The following is a 22,197-nucleotide window of genomic DNA, read 5'->3' as shown; positions in this document are numbered from 1 at the left end:
TAAGTGTTTGTCAGTGTAGGCACTGAAGCAGAATAACGTTTGGAAGGCAAATAAAATGTAATTGTAAGAGAAAAGTTGGAGGAGAATGGCTCTACTAGAGGCAGAGAAAGAAGGCTGGACGGATGGTTTCTTGGGTTTGTGTGGAGAAGTAACATGTCATAAATTTATAGAAGGAATCTTATTCATGGAGAGCATAAGTAAGGTATCACCCATATTGAACAAACTCATTATGAATCTCATAAGACCGTTGTGTCTCAGGTAAGTCTATCTGATTTGGAAAGTAACTCATTCAACCATCTGAATTATAGAAGAATGGGATGAGATGCAGTGGGTTTGGTAATAGTAACAAAATGAAAATGAGGTTTAAAGCCAACTGTTTTGTTTATCTTAGAGGGAAAGTCATAATATCAGTGTTAATAAATCAGTGATAGAAAAGAATAAATTTCTTTTAACATCTCTAATAAAATTGAGAATGATATTTTGTCATTGAAGTCATTTGGCTAAATTTCCCTTATATGGGTTCATGTTGACCTTATGAATTTTGATGGTGGTGTATAGCTACTATTACAGTTTCATCTAGCACTACTATATTGTGATCATCAGGTGGATAAGTTGATTGTAAATAACAATAGTAAAAACTGAGACCCCTGTGATCTTTTAGCATTATAGTTTATTTCACAGTCTAATAAGGTCAGAAGTTGACACAAACGCTATGCTACCCAGAGACCATTCATTCCTATTGAACTTTAATTTTATTTAATAATTTGCATATGAGTATAAAATAAATCATACAAATTCAGAGCATATACTGTGGTGTTTAAGGTTATTATCAGTAAATACTGGCTAATTAGATAAATGATTGTCTCAAGAGTTTTAACAAACAAGAATTGGATTGTGGAGATACTGTTTCTCAAAACACCTGTTTCCTATCTGGCCTTGTGAAATCAACTTTTTGTAACAAACTTTACAACATGAATATCTTATAGGATATTTAAAGAGTTATAATTTTTTTTAATTTGTCATTTCTTTCTAAGACATTTTTGAAATAACTGGAAGGCATCTTTTTTTAGAGACTAAAATAATCACATACTTGGATGTTTACTAGAAATTAATACTTTGACCTGATATTTTAAATTGCTTCATTTTTTTTTAGAAAGATTAACCCAGAATTATAATTTTTAGGAAGAATTCCATAAGAATGTTTCTTGATGTTTTATAATTCTTTGAAGTAACTACTAATAATCAATTGTATTAAACACATGTTTTCAAGTTTAAAATACACTGAAACTCTAAGATAGCCTTGCTTTTCATAAGCTGAATCCTGTACTAAGATCTTATTGTTCAGTCACCAAGTCATGTCTGACTCTTTGCAATCCTACGGACTACAGCATTCCAGGCTTCCCTGTCCTTCACCAATCTCCTGGAGTTTGCCCAAGTTCATGTCCATTGAATCAGTGATGCCATCCAACCATGTCATCCTCTGTCACCCTCTTCTCCTTCTGCCTTCAATCTTTCCCAGCATCAAGGTCTTTTCCAGTGAGTCGACTCTTTGCATGAGATGGCCAAAGTATCAGAGATTCAGCTTCAGCATCAGTTCTTCCAATGAGTATTCAGGGTTGATTTCCTTTAAGATTGACTGATTTGATCTCCTTGCTGTCCAAGAGACTCTCAAGAGTCTTCTCCAGCACTACAGTTGGCAAGTATCAATTCTTCGGCAATCAGCCTGCTTTATGGTCCAGCTTTCACATCCGTACATGACTACAGGAAAGACCATAGCCTTGACTATATGGACCTTGGTCAGCAAAGTGTTGTCTTTGCATTTTAACACACTATCTAGGTTTGTCATAACTTTTCTTCCAAGGAGCAAGAGTCTTCTAATTTCATAGCTGCAGTCACCATCTGCATGATTTTAGACCCCAAGAAGAGAAAATCTATCACTGCTTTCAACTTTTCCCCTTCTATTTGCCATGAAGTGATGGGACCAGATGTCATAATCTTAGTTTTTTTAATGTTGAGTTTTAAGCCAGTTTTTTCATTCTCCTTCATCACCCTCATCAAGACATTCTTTAGTTCCTCTTTGCTTTCTGCCATTAGAGTGATATTGTCTGCATATCTGAGGTTGTTGATATTTCTCCTGGCAATCTTTATTCCACCTTGTAACTCATCCAGCCCAGCATTTCGCATGATGTGCTCTGTGTATAAGTTAAATAAACAGAGTGACAATAAACAGCTTTGTCATACTCCGTCCTCAATCTCTCTCACCTTTTTGGTAAAGGCGTCTAATCCCTAACGTAGCAAAAGATTCCCATTAATAGAACATTTTACTCCTGAGGCAGACCAGTGTCATTGACCTGAAAAGATTATCATATATAGATCTCAGTGTTTGTTTCATTTAAAAAAATTCTAAATTATGCCTATTTGAATATCTTTAAAAGTAAAACCAAATTGACTTGAAATAATGAAATGGGATATTTACATCTTTTTCAAAAAGGGGGCTATGTACTAGGTAAATATGTAGACTCATTTAAATATCTACATTTGCTATTATAAATCTTTTGTGAGTTGTTTACAGCAATTGAATTGCACTCATAGTTTCTACATATGATTTCTGAGAAATACATAGTATGATTATTTCTGACTAGATTGAAAGCTTACATTTGTATTGTGGTATAAATTAGTTATAAATTCTGTTTTATTGTATTCAGTTGCATTGTTTTTCATTGGGCAATTTATCACGTGGATGTATGTGAAATTCCTTCATTTATTAAATTTCAGATTATGTATCTCAAGCCAGAGCAAGACTTAAACATTTTTCCATAAGTATAGCTGCAGGTAAACAAGCAATTTTAGCCCTGAAAATAGCTTCTGCTTCTGTCAACATGTTGTTTATTTTTTCTCTGAGATAAAAAGTTCAGTTTTCTGATATTTGTACCAAGATAAAGTCAGTAAACAAGATTAATATAGTGTGGAAAAGGTTGTCAGCAGCCCTGGCAAAGGAAATAAGTTGCCTGTACATAGAACATACTGTAAACTGAATAAAAGTGTCAGGTCCACCCTGAGATAATGTGATCATGAACCTCTAACAAAGCGTGACATAGGCACAGTCGGCCTTTCTCACAGCCGCGGTGTGGAAAATGGATTACTGTATTCCAGGGTTGCCCACCGGAGAAGCATGAAAACCTCATTCTGAGATGAATGCAGCATGTAGTCCTGGAGTCGAGCCACGTGTTCACCTGTGGCGCTCAAACCGTAGGGTTATTAATGTCGTCATCTGTGCACATTTGCAGTATTTGCAATTCTTGGAATTTCAGTGTGTGCTGGCATCCTTGGCACCCAAGTGAAAGAAGACGAAATACATTTTTGAAAATGTTCGTTTCTTTTCAGAGGCATTTGTTGCCTCATCATGCCTTTCTGGATTCTGTATGTTAAGTGACACTCCTATAATTATAGATGGTTTTGTTTTTGGTTTTTTTTTTTTTATATGAAGTTGTAACTTTATCTCTTGTCAGTTGTGATTGTGGATTCCTTCTTGCATGATGCTATGTTTATGTTCCTGTTGCGAACCCTCTATTAGATAGAAAAGTTGTGACATTTTCTTGGAACATGGGAATAGCTTGCATTTATCAAAAAAGTTGAATCTTTAATTCTTTATCAGGTTTTTACTTTGATTTAGAAGTAAAGGTATAAAATTTTTTCTCTTAAGTGAAATTATTGTTCTGTGTAAGTACACAGATAATTCCTAACTTTATGGGAAAACTATAAAAACTACTGTTCACTGCTTCCTTGATTTAAGCTTTCGTATGCGTTTTTTGAAGTACGGATGATTTATAATGTTGCAGTAGTTTCAGGTGTACGGCAAAGTGATTCAGTTATATACATTTATATGTATATATTCTTTTTCATTGTAAGTTATTACAAGGTAATAAATATATTTTCCTGCGCTATATAGCAGATCCTTGTTGCTCATCTATTTTATGTAGAGCAGTATGTATGTATTAATTTGTATGCATTTAAATGTGTTCATTATAATACATGTCATTTACATTTAAGAATTAAATACAAAGATGTTGTTCCTAGGAAATACCATCTTCTCAACACTAATTAAGTAAACCTCTTTTTTTTTTATGTACAATTAAATATATTTGCATTTGTGTAGTATTTGGAAATGAGACTCAGTTACCTAGTTTTCTTCAGAAACTTTTTTTTTTTCCTATTATAAGGATACTTTTTAAATAGTCTTAAAATTCTAACAGAGGAACTATGCTAGACTAAAAAAAGTAGTTCATTCTTACCAGGAATTTAATTATACTTTTGGTCCATACAGTTGTGTCGTAGATTTTGAGAACTGTTACATTCTGCATTTCAGAGTGGATGTCTTCAAATGAAAACATCCCTGTTATTCACTGCCTTTCTACAGACTGGTTTTGATTTTAAATCTCTTTTCAGGTGACAACTCCTGGCCCAGTCAGTAACAAGAGAATGGTTCACTTTTCTCCAGATTCTCATCACCACGAGTGAGTGTGCACTGTATTTGTATAATCTTGTTGGACTATTCTGCATCTTTTTGGGGGGAAATTGGTAACTATTGCTAGTAAAGACGGTTTAATTTAAGTCCACCTTAAAAAAGAGTAAACATCATATGCCCATAACAGTAGTCCAATGGAACAATTTAAATGAAACCCATGGCAAAAATTTAAAGAAAGGTTTTTAAATACTGTCACTCTTTTACTTGTGATAAAATTTGAAGTTCATGTGTTATTGAAATTCATATATTATCTTAGAGCATTCACATTTTCATTACATTAAGTAGCATCAGGCTCTCACTTCCTTCCTCCCACAGCCCTTTCTAAAGTATTGAAATGAAGAGTGAGTGATTCTTATTCTCATTAATTCTGTACCCTCTGCTCCTGTCCAGCATGAGCTGTGAAGGAACCAGAATGTATTTTCATTTAACAACAGAAGGAAGAGACTAATTTACTAGATAATTCGAAAAAATTAAAGCTTCGGCTTAGTGAGTTTGGACATGAATTTGAGCAAACTCTGGGAGATAGTGGAGCATGAGGAGCCTGATGCGCTGCAGTCCATGGGGTCTCAGAGAATCGGACTCAACTTAGCGACTGAACAACAACAAACCAGTGAGTTATGGGGTGGCCTTCTAGGTGCTGATCCTGTTTCTAAGTTTATCTTTGTTGGAAAACCTTAAATACGTCGTGTATTTTGTCCCAATACCCTATGTCTCCCATGAATCTGGTTGAACTTAAGAAAGGCCATTAAAGTATGGAATGATATGAATTAATTATTGAATGAATTTTTTTCTGATAAACAATTCCATTAGGACCCACTAGATCCTATTTTTTTAATCTACTTTTTAAAAATTGGAGTGTAATTGCTTTATAATATTGTATTAGTTTCTGCTGTACAACGTGAATCAGCTACATGTACACATATATCCCCTCCCTCTTAAATTTATTTACTTCTTGTATGAGACATAAATTATTTGTTCAGATGTAGCTTAATTTATAAATTTTGTTAATATAATTTATGTGCTATAAGATTATTTATATAAATTATTTTATATATTTATTTTTATAGCTTATTATATCACAATCTTCCCTTTTAATAGCTTATCTTATTCATTTTTTATTATCCTATAAGACCTTCTCTCTTTTTCCCTCAAACAACAACAAAAAAAAAATGGATAAAGCATTTTAAAATCTCAGAGCGACAACAATTTGTATGTTTTCATCTCAGTCTTTGTTCTGATATAAAACCAGTACTCAAGAAAATAGATCTGGAGCTATATTTAAATCAAAAATTACATTTGATAAAGATTTTAAATGCTCCGAGGGCAAACGATCTCTTTATCACCATCATAGCCCGGTACTAGTTACTAAATGAGTGAAGACATGAAAGTTTGTATTTAAAATAGGACAAACTTGGTAGTGTCAGTCGAGCGTTGCTTCTCAAATTAGGAGGTATGACCCTCATTTGTAATATCCTGACATCCTCCCACACCCATCTCCCAGTGGTTCTCAATCAATTAAAAAAAGAGTTTCTGGGGATGGAACTTAGATGCCACTATTTTCAGAGTTTCCCAGGTCATCCCAATGTTTCATTACCATTCTCTCAGCACTCAGGATAATGTCAGTCAATGACTAAAATGGTCTAAAATGGTCACTTTACTACCTTGCACTCTACATGCTACTAGTCCACTTTTTCTTAGTAATCTTATTCTGACCTCCTGTTTTCTGTATCCTGCTCCATTATTTTAATTAAAACTCCATTATATTTTATATGTATCTTTCTGCCTGTACTGTCTCACTATTTCAGTACACACTACTTACTTCTACTACTTAATTTCAGTTCTGATCCTTTTATTCCCCTATGAAAACTTCCAATATTCTTCTTGACAGTAGAGAAACCTTAGCATATCATTAGACACCTTCCACATTATGGCACCAGTTTCCCTCCAACTTGTTCCCATTGCCTTTCCCTTGAAACACCCATGTTCCAGCTGCCCACCGCTGTGCCCTGAATATAACCTCTGCTTCAGTGGCTTCCTCAGCCACTGACTTTCTTTGCTCAATTCATTTCTTCCTACCCATATCTGTCAAAACCTTATTTGTTTTCAAGGCTGTTTGAAAAAACATTTATTTATAAGATGTACTAGGTACAAGTAACAGAATATGAAATTAACACTAGCTCAAACCAAAAGGTTTCCCCCCACCACACACGAAAAGTTAAGCGGAAGAAGATCTTAGAGTTTGCCACTAACCATAAAGATATCATCAGGGGCCAGACTGTTTCTCTTTTTCTGTTTCATCATCTGTATTGTGTACTATTAGGGCTCTTGTAACAAAATGCCACAAACTGGTAGCTTAAAAAAACAAATGTATTGCCTTATAGTTATTTTCTTTTTCCATACTCTTTATTTTGTGGCAGAATAGCATTCCTCTTGTGTTCTTGTACTCTCCCTTTGATTTTTTTATATTTTTAAATTTTCTTCATTGAAGTATAGGAAACATACAGTGATACATCAGTTTCAGTTATTGAAGAGGCTGTCTTCTCCCCACTGTAAGCTCTCACCTTTTCATAGATTAATTGCCTGTATAAGTGTGGATTCACTTCTGGGCTCTCTGCTCTGTTCCCTTGATTTCTGTAACTTTTTTTGGGCCGGTACAGTACTGTTTTGATTACTATAGCTTTGTAGCATAGTTTGAAATCAGGGCACGTGAAGCCTCCAAGGTTTGCTCTTTCTTCCTTAAGAGGGCTTTCTGAAGGCTGGAAGTTCACGATCAAAGTGTCAGCAGGGTTGGCTCCTTCCAAGGGAACTGAGGGAGAATCTCTTCCTTGTTCCCGGTTCGCATGTGGTTGACTGGAAACCTTTGTCATTCTCTGACTTTTGCTGCGTCACCCCAGCCTGTGCCTCCACTTTCCCACGGCCTTTTCCTATCTGTGTCCAACTTTCTGCTTTTTGTAATGACACAGATAATACAGATATATAATAACATTTTATAATAACATTGTATTGAATTAGGGCCTACCCTAGTGACCTCATCTTAACTTGATTACCTCTGAAAAGACCCGATCTCAAAATAAGATCATGTGTTTTTGTACTGGGGGTTTGGACTCCAGCATATCTTTCAGGGGGATACATTTCAACATATAGCATCTTCCTGGCCTTTTTCTCTTACATACATATTTACTGACGCATAGTCTCAAAATGGTTCCACGTATCATGTCTGCATTCAAGACAGGAAGAAGAGGGAAGACTAGTGCAAGCAGCTTTCCTCAAGAAGCAAAATTATTTCTCAAAATCACTCACCCACCTTCCCTTAATTCTCATTGGCCAGAACTGGGTTACTAGGTCACCTGTAGTTGCAAGGGAGTTTAGGAATATAGATATCTAGCAGAGGTTTAAATCAGTCATGATAGGTTATTTGAGTATGGCACATGAAAAAATGAAAGTGAAAGTCTTAGTTGCTTGTTCATGTCCAGCTCTTTGGGACCCCACGAACTGTACCCCACCGGGCTTCTCTGTCCATGGAATTCTCCAGGCAAGAATACGAGAGTAGGTATCCATTCTCTTCTCCAAGGGACTTTCCTGACCCAGGGATCAAACCCAGGTCTCCTGCATTGCAGGCAGATTCTTTCCCATGTGAGCCCCCTAACAAAGTGAGGATTAGAAGAGGAAGCTATCTGTTGGGTAACAAAATTTGTCATATTTAGCTCATTGACTTTTTAACACACACTCTTCCTTCCATGCATACATACCATGTGAAATGCCTTTCTTGCCTTTTCCAAAGAAGACCACTTCAAAGTCTCATCCAGTTACTTTACCTATCTCAAAATCTCATCCAAGTCCTCCAAGTGACATGAAATTTCAATCAGATCTGGCTATGGCTCCTCGTAGTATGTGGTATAAAGTAAAGTTGCCTGCATACAAGATATAGAATTGCAGAAAAGCCAGGGTACCTCACAAAAGTTCTGATTTACCAAAGAAAGCACTTGGTACTCAATTTTTGCCACAACACGTACATCCAGTTTGGGAAGCAGTCCTGATCTGCTTTCTTGGAGGACTTCCATGTATCTATACTGTAAGATCACAGCTGATCTGTCCATTGCAGCAGATGCCCTTTCAGGGTGCTACACAGTTTTTGCAACACATTTCTCTTTTCCTTTTCAGCTTTACTGAGGTTTAATTTACAAATAAAAACTTGTAAAATTTTTTAAATGTGTACATTTTACATACATGTAATTATACATGTATGTATAATACATACATGTTTACATACATGATAATTGTACATACATACACACACATTGTGAGAGAATTCCCACCATCAAACTAATATATCCATCAGTTCACATATTTACTTTTTCTTTTTCCTAGTGAGAACATTTAAGATCTATCTCCTAACTTTCAATCATACAATATTAATTATAGTTGCCATCAGTGTACATTAGCTCCTCAGGCTTTATTCATCTATAACTGAAAGTTTGTGCCCTTTTTTCAGCCTCTCTCTATTTCTTACACCCCACTCCACATCCCAGCCCCTGTCAACCACATTCTAGTCTGTTTCTACAAGTTCAACTCTTTTTTTTTAAGATTCCATATATATATATATGATATCATGCACCATTTATATTTGTCTGTCTGGCTCATTGCACCTAGCACGATGCCCTCCAGGTTCATCCACGTTATCACAAATGGAATTATTTCCTTTGGTTGTTTCCATGTCTTGGCTATTATAAATAATGCTACAGTGAATATGAAGGTGCTTATATCTTTTCAAGTTAGTGGGGAAAAAAAATTTGTCAGGCTAATGATTTTGCTTCCTTCAGATAAATACGCAGAAGTGGTACTACTGGATGGCATAGTAGTTCTATTTTTAATTTTTTGAGGAACATTTATATTGTTTTCCATAGTGACAGTGCCTGTTTGCATTACCACTGTCAGTGTAAAAGGATCCCCTTTTCTCCACATCATCAACACCAGCATTTGTTTTTCTTCCCTATCTGATGATAGCATCTTAACAAGTGTGAGATGTTCTTATTATGCTTTTGACTTACATTCCCCTGATGATTAGTGATGTTGAGCACCTTTTCATGTACCAATTGGTCATTTGTATGCCTTATTTGGAAAAACATCTATTCAAATTCTTTGCCCATTTTTCAATTGTGTAATTTGGGGTTTTTTTGCTGCTAAGTTGTATGGCTTCCCTGTGTTGCGTATCTTGGATATTAAGCTTTTATCAGTTGTGAAAGTGAAGTGAAAGTGTTAGCTGCTCAGTCGTGTTCAACTCTTTGCGACCTCATGGACAGGCTCCTCTGGGATTCTCCAGGCAAGATTACTGGAGTGGGTTGCCATTCCCTTCTCCAGGGGATTTTCCCATCCCAGGGATTGAACCTGGGTCTCCTGCATTGCAGGCAGATTCCTTACCGTCTGAGCCACCAGGGAAGCCCATTATCAGATATATGATTGCAAATATTTTGCCCCATTGAGTAGGCTGCCTTTTCATTTTGCTGATGCTCCCTTTGCTGTAATAGAAGCTTTTTAGTTAGATGTAACCCCACTAGTTTATTTTTACTTTTGTTGCCTTTTCTTTTGGGGTTAAATTTTTAAAAAATTACCAAGTCAAGGAGATTACCACCCCCCCTGCCATGTTTTCTTTCAGAAATCATAGGATTTAAGTTTTATGTTAAAGTCTTTAATCCATTTTGAGTGTTTTTTGTGCATGGTGTAAGATAGAGGCCCTATTTCACTCTTTTGCAGTCGGCTGTCAGTTTTCCTAGCACCACTTATTGTAGAGACAGTCCTTTTTTCATTGCATATTCTTAGCTCCTTGTCATAAATAACTTGACTATATATTCATGGATTTATTTCTAGGCTCTCTATTCTGTTCCATTGATCTATGTGTCTGTTTTTAACCAATATCATACTGTTTTGGTTGCTATAATTTTTGTGCGAATATATGTATATATATATATATACATATATTCAGTATGTATACTTTGAATATAGTTTCAAATCAGGACGTGTGATAGCTTCAACTTTGTTCTTCTTTATCAAGATTACTTTGTATATTTAGGGGGTTTTGTGGTTCCACAAGTATTTTAGGATTTTTTTTTCTTCCTATGAAAACTGCCATTAGAGTTTTTATGATTCCCTTCATTCTGTGGACTGTATGGATATCTGTGCATAGTATAGATATTTTAGCAATATTAATTGTTCCTACTCATTAATACAAAATCTCTTTCCATTTATTTGTGTCTTCTTCCATTTCTTCCGTCAGTGTTTTATAGTTCTGGGTATATAGAAGTTTTACCTCTTTGGTTAAATTTATTCCTAAATGTTTTATTCTTTTTGATGCTGTTGTATATGGGATTGTTTTCATAGCTTCTTTCTCTGATACTTTGTTGTTAGTGTATCCAAACACAACCAATTTATGTATATTGATTTTGTGTCCTGTAACTTTACTGAACTTGTCCATTTGTTCTACTAGCTTTTTGGTGGAGTCTTTAGGATATTCTGTATGTAATATCAAGTCATCTGCAGAGACAGTTTTACTTCTTTTCTGATATGGATGTTTTTACTTTCTTTTTCTTGCCTGATTTCTCTGGCTAGGATCTCCTATATATGTTAAATAGAAGTGGCAAGAGTAATCTTTTTCCTAATCTTAGAGGCAAAACTTTTTCCTAATCTTAGAGGCAAAACTTTTTCCTAATCTTAAAGGCAAAACTTTTTCCTAATCTTAGAGGCAAAACTTTCAGCTTTTTACCATTGACTGTCATGTTAGCTTTGGACTTATCATATATGGTCTTTACCATATTGCAGTACATTCCTTCTATTTGTTGAGCATTTTTATTGTTAAAAGATGTTGAATTTTATCATATGCTTTTTCTGCATCTATTAAGATAATCATGACTTTTATTCTTCATTTTGTTAATTTGATGTATCACATTTATTGATTAGCAGTTGTTAATTTTTTTGGATGGTTTTTGAGTACTGTTCAGTCTCCTCCCTAGTTATTAATCTTTTCTAATTTTCTATTTTTTCGTGATTTCAGTTTGGTAAATTGTGTGTTTCTAGGAATTTTTCCATTTCTTCTAGGTTATCTGATTCGGTGGAGTATAACTGGTTATAGTATTTCCTTATGATCCTTAGTATTTTTTGTGTGATCAGTTCTAATGGCTCATCTTTCATTTCTGACTTTATTTATTTGATGCTTATTGATGGTAGCTTTCTAATAAAATTTTATTTTTATGTTTAGTATTATCAAAACATATTTACGTTTGTTCAGTTAATTGTGTACCGATGAGCCTAGTCTTGTGTAGGAGATGCTCTTGGTTGTCTCACAAGTCTTTGTGATTGGCCAAGCCACCATCTTTGTTCTCGGTGGCTCCCAGTAATTGAGGGTGTGCCAAGATCATCAGTGTCCAAAAGGGAAGGATTACGGTCAGCCCCTCAGATGCAGGCTGATTATAAGCCATCCTCTCAGTCAGCAACTGGGAAAGTATGTAGTTAAGCCCCTTCCCTGGAAAAACAACACTGGATGTTTTGCCTGCTACCTCTGCCCTGATCTTGAGGGGACACTATGTTGCCATAAGTGGGCATGGTTCCTGTGCCTGTTTAAAAACCGCTTCTTTATTTGCTGTGGTCCTGTGGACCAATGAATGCAAGCTCTGTTGGCTGACAGAACCAGGAAATCCATGGGTCTGTCTCTCAGGTGGCCGGTACAAAAGCAGGGCACCAGACCTGTGAACAAATTCCTTCCAGAGAGGTGCTGGCGGCCTGTTTATGTTGTTGCATCAAGCAGGAGTGGGAAGGCAGAGTGCCCACCACGCCCTGAACTCTGGGGCGGCTCACCACCAGCCCCTAGATGTATGCTAAGTTACACTCTGGAACCTCAGACAGCAGCTTGTGAAGTGTGCAGTCAGAACCGTTCCAGGAAAAGACTGGGAGATGGACGTTTCTGCTCCCTGTGGGCTCAGCCTTGCGGGGTAGCCGCAGCAAGTGCTCACGTGACCATTAAGAACTGCCTCTTTCTTTGCCACACACCTTTGACTCTCAGAACTGGATGCTTTGGGTAGGAGTCAAAATTGCCTCTCTTCCACTTTAGAAAAAAAAGATGCCCTCTCAGTTCTAATTTTATTTTGGCACATTGCCCCGAGGTTTAAAATCCTCTTGGGTTCCAAACAGGGGGTCATTCATATTGTACTGATATTGATGTTGACAGATTAAATCAAATGACTAAGTCACAGAGCTTAATGCTATTCAACTAGATAGTTTCTAATTCTTTGTTTTCAGCATCTGGTAGATGATTTAAAATACCCCTGAATCTTGAAATCATTGTGTGATGTTCTTAGGCATAAAACTCTGAAGGAGTTCAATAATCAAGTGATGGTTTTAACCAAATTCCTTTTATTTCCATCTACCAATTTGTGTGAACAAGGTTTCTGAGCACTCAAGGTATTAAAAATAACAATAGAATTGATGCCAAAGTTATATTCATCAATGGGTACATGAATTAATTTGGGAAAAAGCTTATTAATGATAGCTTTCTAATAACATTTTATTTTTATGTTTTGTATTATCAAAATATATTTATGTTGGTTTGGTTAATTCTATGCTAATGATAACTGTTTCAGATCTTGGGTAATTGATGGTTATCAACTAACAGCAATTATTATTAGCTTGACAAACTTATAAACTTCTCAAATTTTTTGTTCCAGTATTATAATCACAAATCTTTAAGAAAATGTTATAGGTGTATGTGTATATATATGTGTATGTATGTGTGTATATATATATATGTATATATACACACACAAATGTGTGTCTGTGTGTATTCCGTGAAGAAGGGAATGGCTACCCACTCCAGTATTCTTCCTTGGAGAATTCCACTGACAGAGAAGCCTGGCAGGCTACAGTCCGTAGGGTTGCAAAGAGTCGGACACAACTGACCATGCAAAAGAGTCAGATACGACTTAGAAGTTGAGCACTCAGGCAAATATATATATGTGTGTATGTGTGTGTGTGTATAGATATACACACAAATTTTTGTTGCAGAAGACTATGATAGGGTAACTAACAAAAGGCTTTCAAGCATAAAATTATATTACATTAGGATACACTTCTGTGAGGGAGTGAATTGGAAATTCAAGGACTTGCAGGAGAAACTTAAACCATGTAAAATTTTCAACTTTTAAAGAAATGCCTGTCCTAGTATCTTTTTTTAATGGATTGATGGCTGGTATAAAAAGCACAGTGATATTTAGATTCCAATGTATATATTCAAAGAGTGGTGCAATTATTTGACTTTAAAATATCAATATATACATATGTAATATAAAATGAATCCTTTACAAATATTTAGATTACAGTGAAAATTTTAGATGTCTGCATAAAATATGCAAGCAAAAGATATTTTCATAACTGTTTCAGACACTATGTGCTCAAAAATGGTTGAAGATCACTCTTTTGTAGACCCTTGTCAGGAAAAAATAACAAAATATCCTACAAGTAATGGTTTAAACAGGTAGCTGTTTAGTATACTGACATAATCAGAAATCTGGAATTAGAAAGTTCTAGAGCTATTGAGGAGGCCATAACAGTATCTGCTACAATATCCTTCAAGGAATCTTTTTTTTTTTTTCGCCTCAAATTCCCACCAGCAATTCTCAGCACCTTCTCTATTCTGCCTTTAGGTCTTTATTTCTACTGGATTATGATATTTGTTACATTATTTTCTAGACTGTAGTTATCATGTGTATATAATTCCTTTAACGGACCATAAATTTGCTAAGGATAGAGACTTTTTCTTTTTCTTAAAATTCTCAAAATATACAACACAACGCACACATCAAGAGTCACTGGCTCGGGACTTCCCTGGTGGTCCAGTGGGTAAGAATCCACCCTGCAATGCAGGGACACAGGTTCGAGCCCTGACCAAGGAACTAAGATCCCACATGTGGTGGAGCCTCTAAGCCTGCATGCCCCAGCTAGAGAGCCCAGGTAGCACGATGAAAGATCTCACATGATGCAGTAAAGATACCGTGTGCAGCAACTAAGATCCAGCACAGCCCAGACCCAGTGCAGCCAAATAAGTAATAAATTAATTAAAAAGTCATTGGCTCTGCGATCAAGGTTATCAAGTTCCACTACTGCCTAGTGATAAAGGGACAACCCCATTCCCTTCCTGATGCTTGCACAGAGCATAGGGAAAGCATAGATGAACTGTGGCTTTTGTGTAATCCTGCTACACTCTCCTCGGAGCTGTAGTGACCACCTGAAAACAGTCAGTTAAAATCATCTTTAGAAATTTCTTACTGGTTAGTAGGCAACAATTACGACTGTCAGTTGATGACTCCTCTAAGTCAGTGTTTGTTTTGTTTTGGAAGGTGAACTACAAAAAACAATCTGATACAGGAATCCTCAAAATTTTACTTCATAGAATTTCAACAATTTTATTTTTAATAAATGTGGGGAAATATTTTGCAGGTTCTAATGCAATAACATTTAGGAATTTTCAGTACCAGTGATCGCATGGTTAATAAAGTTTGGTGTAGGGGGCTTTGGAAATAGCAAATCTGAGAAACAGAGCTGCTGAGCTAGGGAACAGAAAGGGATAGTTTTTTGGTTTTCTTTTTTCTTTTTTTAGTTGCTTTGCAATGTTTTGTTAGTTTCTTCCTGTAGAGCAAAGTGAATCAGCTATATGTATACCTATGTCCCTTCCTTTTTCAGATTTCTTTCCCATTTAGGTCACCACAGAGCACTGAGTAGACTTCCCTGGTTATGCACCTGGTTCTCATTAGTTATCTATTTTATACATAGTAATGTGTGGTTTTAGAGTTAATAGAACAGTACCCAGCATGGGACTCAGTGTTGAAAAAATTCACCTCACTGGAAGTTTTCAGTGCAGTATATGAGAATAGTGGAGGTAAGTCATTAAAACCTGAATAGTTTCCAGAAAGATATTTTACAAAAGTTTCAGGTATAAAATAAGACTACTGGTAGAAATCTGATGCACCGCCAACTTGGCGGCACACATGTTAGATTATGGAGTCTTGGTTTTAAAGGTAAATGCGCATGTGCTCTGTACAAATGTTAAAAAGCCTTGTAGAGTGTCATAATTATGAAAATGTTATTATTTTCACTATACTACTTGTTTTGTGTGCTATGCTTAGTTGCTCAGTCGTGTCCAACTCTTTGTGACCCTCTGCCAGGCCCCTCTGTCCATGGGGATTCTCTAGGCAAGAATACTAGAATGGGTTGCCATGCCCTCCTCCAGGGGATCTTCCCAACCGAGGGATCGAACCCAGGTCTCCCACATTGCAGACAGGTTCTTTACCATCTGAGCCACCATGGAGGCCCATACTACTTGTTTTATATCCCATCTAATCATTGTTTCCGTGGAACATGTACTTCTGTGTTAAAGGTCCAGGTGTTAGTAACATACAATGATGTGTGTGTGTTCATTCTCTCGGTAATGTCTGATTCTCTGCAACCCCATGGACTGTAGTCCACCAGGTTCCTCTGTCCTTGGAACTCTTCAGGCAAGAATTTTGGAGTGAGTTGCCATTTCCTCCTCCAGGGGGTCTTCCCGACCCAGGGATCGAACCCATGTCTCCCGTGTCTCCTGCATTGCAGGCAGGTTCTTCACTGCTGAGCCATCAGGGAAGCCAATAATATATGATAAGTTTCTTTTAATTAAAAATATAACGCAGACAAAGGAAATATTCATTAAAATAACTACAGAGAGGTACACAAAATGTGACAAGAACCTCAGTCTTACTAAAGGAGAGAAATTAATATCTAATGTCTGAGTAAAAATAACACGCTAAGTTTTGAAATTCACATTTAATTATTGGGTTGACTTTTTGAAGATACAAGTATAAAAATTTGCAAAATAAAAATCAATTTATGACTACCTAGTTTTAAAAAATATTAAAGGTATCAAATGGATTACTTTTTATTCATTCCATTTCCATTTATATACTGACTGTAAGTGGTCCAGAATTTTTTTCTTTCCAGTATTTTTCTAATTATTTATGAGATACTTGTTTTTAACTTGAGTAAATATAATTTTTAATTGATTTTTACATTGATACTTATATTTTGCATTTATTTCATTTGGAAGTCTAGGAAATTTATGTGAGAAATTGTGTATAAATCCAAACTTACTTTCAATGCACACAAGTAACTGCTTACAATCCTATGATAAATTCCTTTATAAAGCAGCTATTCACCCTTTATATTATCTTCTGTGTAAATATCGAGTTTGCTTAATGTAAGATTTGCCCAGATTAAAGGTTAGGGTCATTGGGAATACATTTACATACATTTACAGTTTGTAATTTAGCATCTATGTCTCGATGGTGAAAGTAGCTTCAACTTTAGATTGTGATAAATAAAACAGACTGGATCAATTCCTCTTCTGATTTGCTGTGATTCCCTTGGAATCTTGCTATGTCAAGAACATTCTTAAGTGAAACTGGCTTTTTTTTTTTTTTTTTTTTTTTGGCCCTTGTAAGTCAATGGCAGTGAGGAATGCAAAGACCACTAGTTCAGTATTATGGGGACCTCGTCTCTCCAAACCAAGACCAGACTTCTCTCTGCTGCGCAGGGCTGCATAGAATATACTTTGAAGCCAACACTTTGAGAATCACAGGCAGAAATAGTACCAAAAGCACCAAATTTCATGTGTCATCCTGGGTCATGTGTGAAGGGCCTGTGGAACTCCATGTCAGCATCGTCTGCATTGACACATGTGCCTTGGTCTTTTGGCATCCTCAATTATAGTTGCTAGAAAGATGTAGTTCTTACCTAGCCCTGTGGCTTCTTCTTAATACTCTCTCTTCTCAGCTTAATTTTTATTTCCATGTCTTGACCCATGAAACCCTATTATAGGATATTGAGTTAGGAGTTTGACATTTCTTCTTCCCCATTCCTAAACACCCCCACATTTGTTACACACTTATTCATACTTAAGAGTCTCTCCAGTAAAACAGTGATGGTTCACAGGGAAGATGTTCAGTGTAGAAGATTATATACATTTCCAAAGCTAGTTCAAATTTTCAATGATAACCTATTTATACTAGTGCTATCCTATAGAACTTTTTGCAGTAATGGAAATGTTCTGTATCTGCACTGCTGATTATGGGAGCCACTAAACATGTGTGTCTAGAGCACTTGAAATGTCACTAGTACAACTGAGGAACCTAATTTTTCACATTAATTTAAATAGCCATATCTGGCTATAATATCCATATTATTGTTGTTTAGCCACTAAATCATGTCCAACTCTTTTGCAACAGCACAAACGGTAGCCCACCAGGCTCTTCTGTCCATGGGATTTCCCAGGCAAGGATACTGGAGTGGTTTGCCATTTTCTCCTCCAGGGGAGTCTTCTTGACCCAGGGATCGAACCCAAGTCTCCTGCATTGACAAGCAGATTCTTTACCACTGAACCATCTAGGGAGCCCCAGTATCCATATTAGAGAGCCCCAGTATCCATATCTAAATTACAGATTTAGACCATGATGTGTACACAGCACATTAAGCATAAAATTATGCTGGTGAGTCAAAAAATAGAAACTCTATAAAAAATAGAAACTCTAAAAATAAAAATTTGTATTATAAACTGCTGTAGCTCTTCCCTTCTGAAAAGTACATTTTTAGGAGAAGACAAAATTTGAGGTTGGCTTTGTCCTTTTGCATAGATGTAATATTATTTGACTTGTCACAAAATCCTATACAATGCTACTTGTATTTCAACGCCGTAGGTGGGGGCAAGGGATTAAGTGAGAAAGAATTAGTGTGGAACACTACATCTACAGAGATTTTAGTTGAAAAAACCTTGTTCCCTGAAGCTTTATTATCTAGTTCTTACTTAAAAGAAAAACTAAAAAATAAAACCCCCTTCTACTCCACAGTTACTGACCACATTGCTGTACTGAAAAGAAGGCTGTAGAGAGGGCTCCGTAGGTGATGGCTGTTCCCATTATCACCAGGGCGGTGTGTTCAGTCTCTGAGTTGTGTCCAAGTCTTCGTGAGTTTTGTGACCCTGTGGACTGCAGCACGCCAGGCCCCCCGCCTCTCAGCATGGTAGGTGAGGATTAAAGGAAATCACGTGTAGCAGGCTTCGTTCTTAGACATCCCCCAAGGGCATCCATGTCCCAGAGGGAGAGGTGAGCCCAGAAACCAGTTAGCCCCTCGGAATCTTGAGAACAGACAGACCATCCCTGGCAGTCGATCAGTTTCACTCTTTTGTGCCCCTTCCTCCCAGGTGTGTCTTTCACTGTTAACCCCCTCTTAAGTCTCCTTGGGAATCTCAGCTCCAGTGAAATAAGTTCCTCTGTAACATCTTCCTCTTTCTTGCCCTTCATTCCTCTGCTGTCTTTGTATAAATTTGATTATATGGCTTTCAAGGACACTATTTCCTCTATATTTCCTGTTTTGCTCATGTTTTCACTAAAAAATTAAGTAACTTTTATGTTTCGTGAGGACATTAATAAAGAGAAAAAAAGGAAACAGAACAAAAGAGAAAGACTGCTCCTCCCCCCAATTATAATAACTGAAGGCAATGAAGGAGAATGGTGGTTAGGAATAAATATAGGGTGTGCAAGGAAACCAGAATTGAAGGAGACACGTGTACCCCAAGGTTCATTGCAGCACTGTTTACAATAGCTAGGACATGCAAGCAACTTAGATGTCCATCAGCAGATGAATGGATAAGGAAGCTGTGGTCCATATACACAATGGAATATTGCTCAGCTGTTAAAAAGTACACATTTGAGTCACATCTAATGAGGTGGATGAAACTGGAGCCTATTACACAGAGTGAAGTAAGTCAGAGAAATACCACGACAGTCTATTAAGGCATATATATGGAATTTAGAAAGATGGCAATGATAACCCTATATGCAAGGCAGCAAGAGCGACACAGATGTAAAGAACAGACTTTTGGACTCTGGGAGAAGGCAAGGGTGGGATGATCTGAGAGAACAGCATTAAGCATGTGTATTGCCACATGTAAAATAGATGACCAGTGCAAGTTTGATGCATGAAGCAGGGCCCTTAAAGCTGGTGCTCTGGGACAACCCAGAGGGAAGGGATGGGGAGGGAGGTGGGAGGGGGTTTCAGGATGAGGGGACTCATGTACACCCATGGCTGATTCATGTCTGTGTACGGCAGAAACTACCACAATATTGTAAGTAATTATCCTCCAATTAAATAAAGTAATTAATTAAGAAAAAGAAGAATACAGGGTGTGGAATTAGACAGACTTAGTCCCAGTCTTGACTCCAGCCAGCTCTGTGACCTTGAATAGCCATATAACTTCCATAAGGTTGTGAGATTTGAATGAGATAATCTTCATGTGACCATTAGCATGGTTCCCAATACATATCTGACATTTATTATAATATTTTCTTATCACAGCCTACTATTCTTCCAACTCTTCTCTTTTCTTATGCTCACTGTATTCATACTTTAATAAAGATTGCATTCTGAAAACCCTCCATTTTCTGCATCATCCTCCTTGGGGCTCCCTATTCTTTCGTATTTATTCTCTGTCCTTTATTGTATCACCTCCAGTGTCCTCACTGTGTATTCGTTTTCTATGCTGCATAACAAATTACCACCAACTTAGTGACTCAAAGAATACCCCTTTACTGGCTCACAGTTCTCTTGACTACTGTAATCAAGACTCTGTGTGTTGACAGAACAGTACACAAATAAATCAACATAAGAGAATAGAGAACCCAGCAATAGGCCCACTCTAATAGCAGCACGCTCAACTGATTCTTTAAAAAGTATGAAATCAATTCAATGGAGGCAGAAAAGCTTTTCATCAAAATTAAAACTTTTGTTCTGTAAAACACCCTATTAATAAGATGAAAATATAAGCCGCGCACTGGGAGAAAGTATTTGCAAATCACACATCTGAAAAAGGCAGAGCTCAGCTGGGGGCCCTGCTCGGTGTCTGAGAAGGCTGAAGTCGCAGCATGCATCAGCTGTGTTGTCATTTAGAGGCTTTTGTAAAAGGAATCCACTTCCAAGTTCTTGAAGGTTGTTGGCAGAATGCAGTTCCCTGCGGCTATACTACTGAAGTCCTGGTTTTCTTGCTGACGACACGTCAGCCAGTGATCTCTCTCAGTTCCTAGAGGCTCCGTTCAGGTCCTGAGAACATGATCCCTAGACTACAAAGCCAGCTATGGAGAATCTTCTTCACATTGAAACTCTCATATTTTGGATCTGTCACCAGGAAGAGTTCAGTCCCTTCAAAGAATCACCCGCTAAGCTTAAGCCCACCAAGAATGAGCTCCCTTCCTTAAAGCCGGTTGTGCCATAAAACACACCCTAATTATAGCACTGACTATCCCGTCACATGCATGGGTCCTTTCTACACTCAGAGAGCAAGTTGTTTGAGGGTATGGATCGCTGGAAGTCCTCTTAGAATTCTGCCTGCCATCCTGCTCCATAAACTCCTAACCTTGGATGAATCAGTCCATCTACCCACCGCCATAGCTTCTCTACTGAGCACTGCTGAATAAAATCACAAAATTATATGATTTGTTGCTACGCAGATATATTAATAATCTTGAACAGTAGATCTTTCAGCAGTGCTTTCGTATGACCTTCCATAACAACACTTTCTGTTTCTGTTGTCCCAAAAATGTTATCCTATGTCTTGTCACCAAGTCCCTGTAATAAACTGCCCACATCCTCTCCCCCGCCCCAAGAACTTGACTTTGTCTTCAGCTTTCCAAAGTAAGGCTATTAGTCCACAAATTTGGATGAACTTATCCGAATCAGGTGGCCAGAGTATTGGAGCTTCAGCTTCAGCATCAGTCCTTCCAATGAAGAAAAGTCGACTCATTGGAAGAGACCCTAATGCTGGGAAAGACTGAAGGCAGAAGGAGAAGAGGGCAGCAGAGGATGAGATGGTTAGATAGCATCACTGAGTCAGTGGTCATGAGTGTGAGCAAGCTCCAAGAGACAGTGAAGGACAAGGAAGCCTGACGTGCTGCAGTCCATGGAGTTGCAAAGAGTCAGATATGAGTTAGCTACTGAACAGCAGCAACAATCCAAATGTATCTTCTTCAGCTCTCCTTTTTCTTAGTATTAGAGGAAAAGAGCTTTCCTCTGTCCAGGGCTGATTCCAGCATCTGTGTTTTTTGATTGGAAGAAGTTTGGTTTTTTTTTTTTTCAATAGCTTCTTTTATATACTACATTTTTAAACCTCTTCTTTCCATTTCTTTCTGATCTCTCTCATATTTTGAAAGGCTAACTTCTAGATAGAGTGAATTATCCCATGCCCACTTCACTTCTTCACATCCCATTTCTTTTACACCCACTATAATTCAGGAGAAGGCAATGGCAACCCACTCCAGTACTCTTGCCTGGAAACTCCCATGGATGGAGGGGCCTGGTAGGCTGCAGTCCATGGGGTCGCTACAAGTCGGACACGACTGAGCGACTTCAATTTTCACTTTCATGCATTGGAGGAGGAAATGGCAACCCACTCGAGTGTTCTTGCCTGGAGAATCTCAGGGACAGGGAGCCTGGTGGGCTGCCGTCTGTGGGATCGCACAGAGTCAGACACGACTGAAGTAACTTAGCAGCAGCAGCAGCAGCATAACACTATAATTCAGATTCTTTCTACAGCACTTCCTGGAAACTTTTTTGGG

At 37.3% G+C, this 22,197-nt stretch overlaps 1 protein-coding gene across 1 annotated transcript in view; it reads left to right on the top strand.

Moving 5' to 3' along the window:
• Positions 1 to 22,197, top strand: part of GPATCH2 (G-patch domain containing 2) — a 190,951-nt gene that overhangs the window by 105,226 nt on the left and 63,528 nt on the right. The window contains exon 6 of the mRNA XM_043924401.1: positions 4,447 to 4,514. Within this exon, the coding sequence (XP_043780336.1) occupies positions 4,447 to 4,514 (68 nt within the window). The remainder of the gene's footprint in view (positions 1 to 4,446; positions 4,515 to 22,197) is intronic.

The sequence above is a fragment of the Cervus elaphus genome, chromosome 14 (assembly GCF_910594005.1).
Source record: "Cervus elaphus chromosome 14, mCerEla1.1, whole genome shotgun sequence".
NCBI lineage: Eukaryota > Metazoa > Chordata > Mammalia > Artiodactyla > Cervidae > Cervus > Cervus elaphus.
Note: the sequence above shows the minus strand (reverse complement) of the source record. Positions and strands in the feature narration are given on the sequence as shown.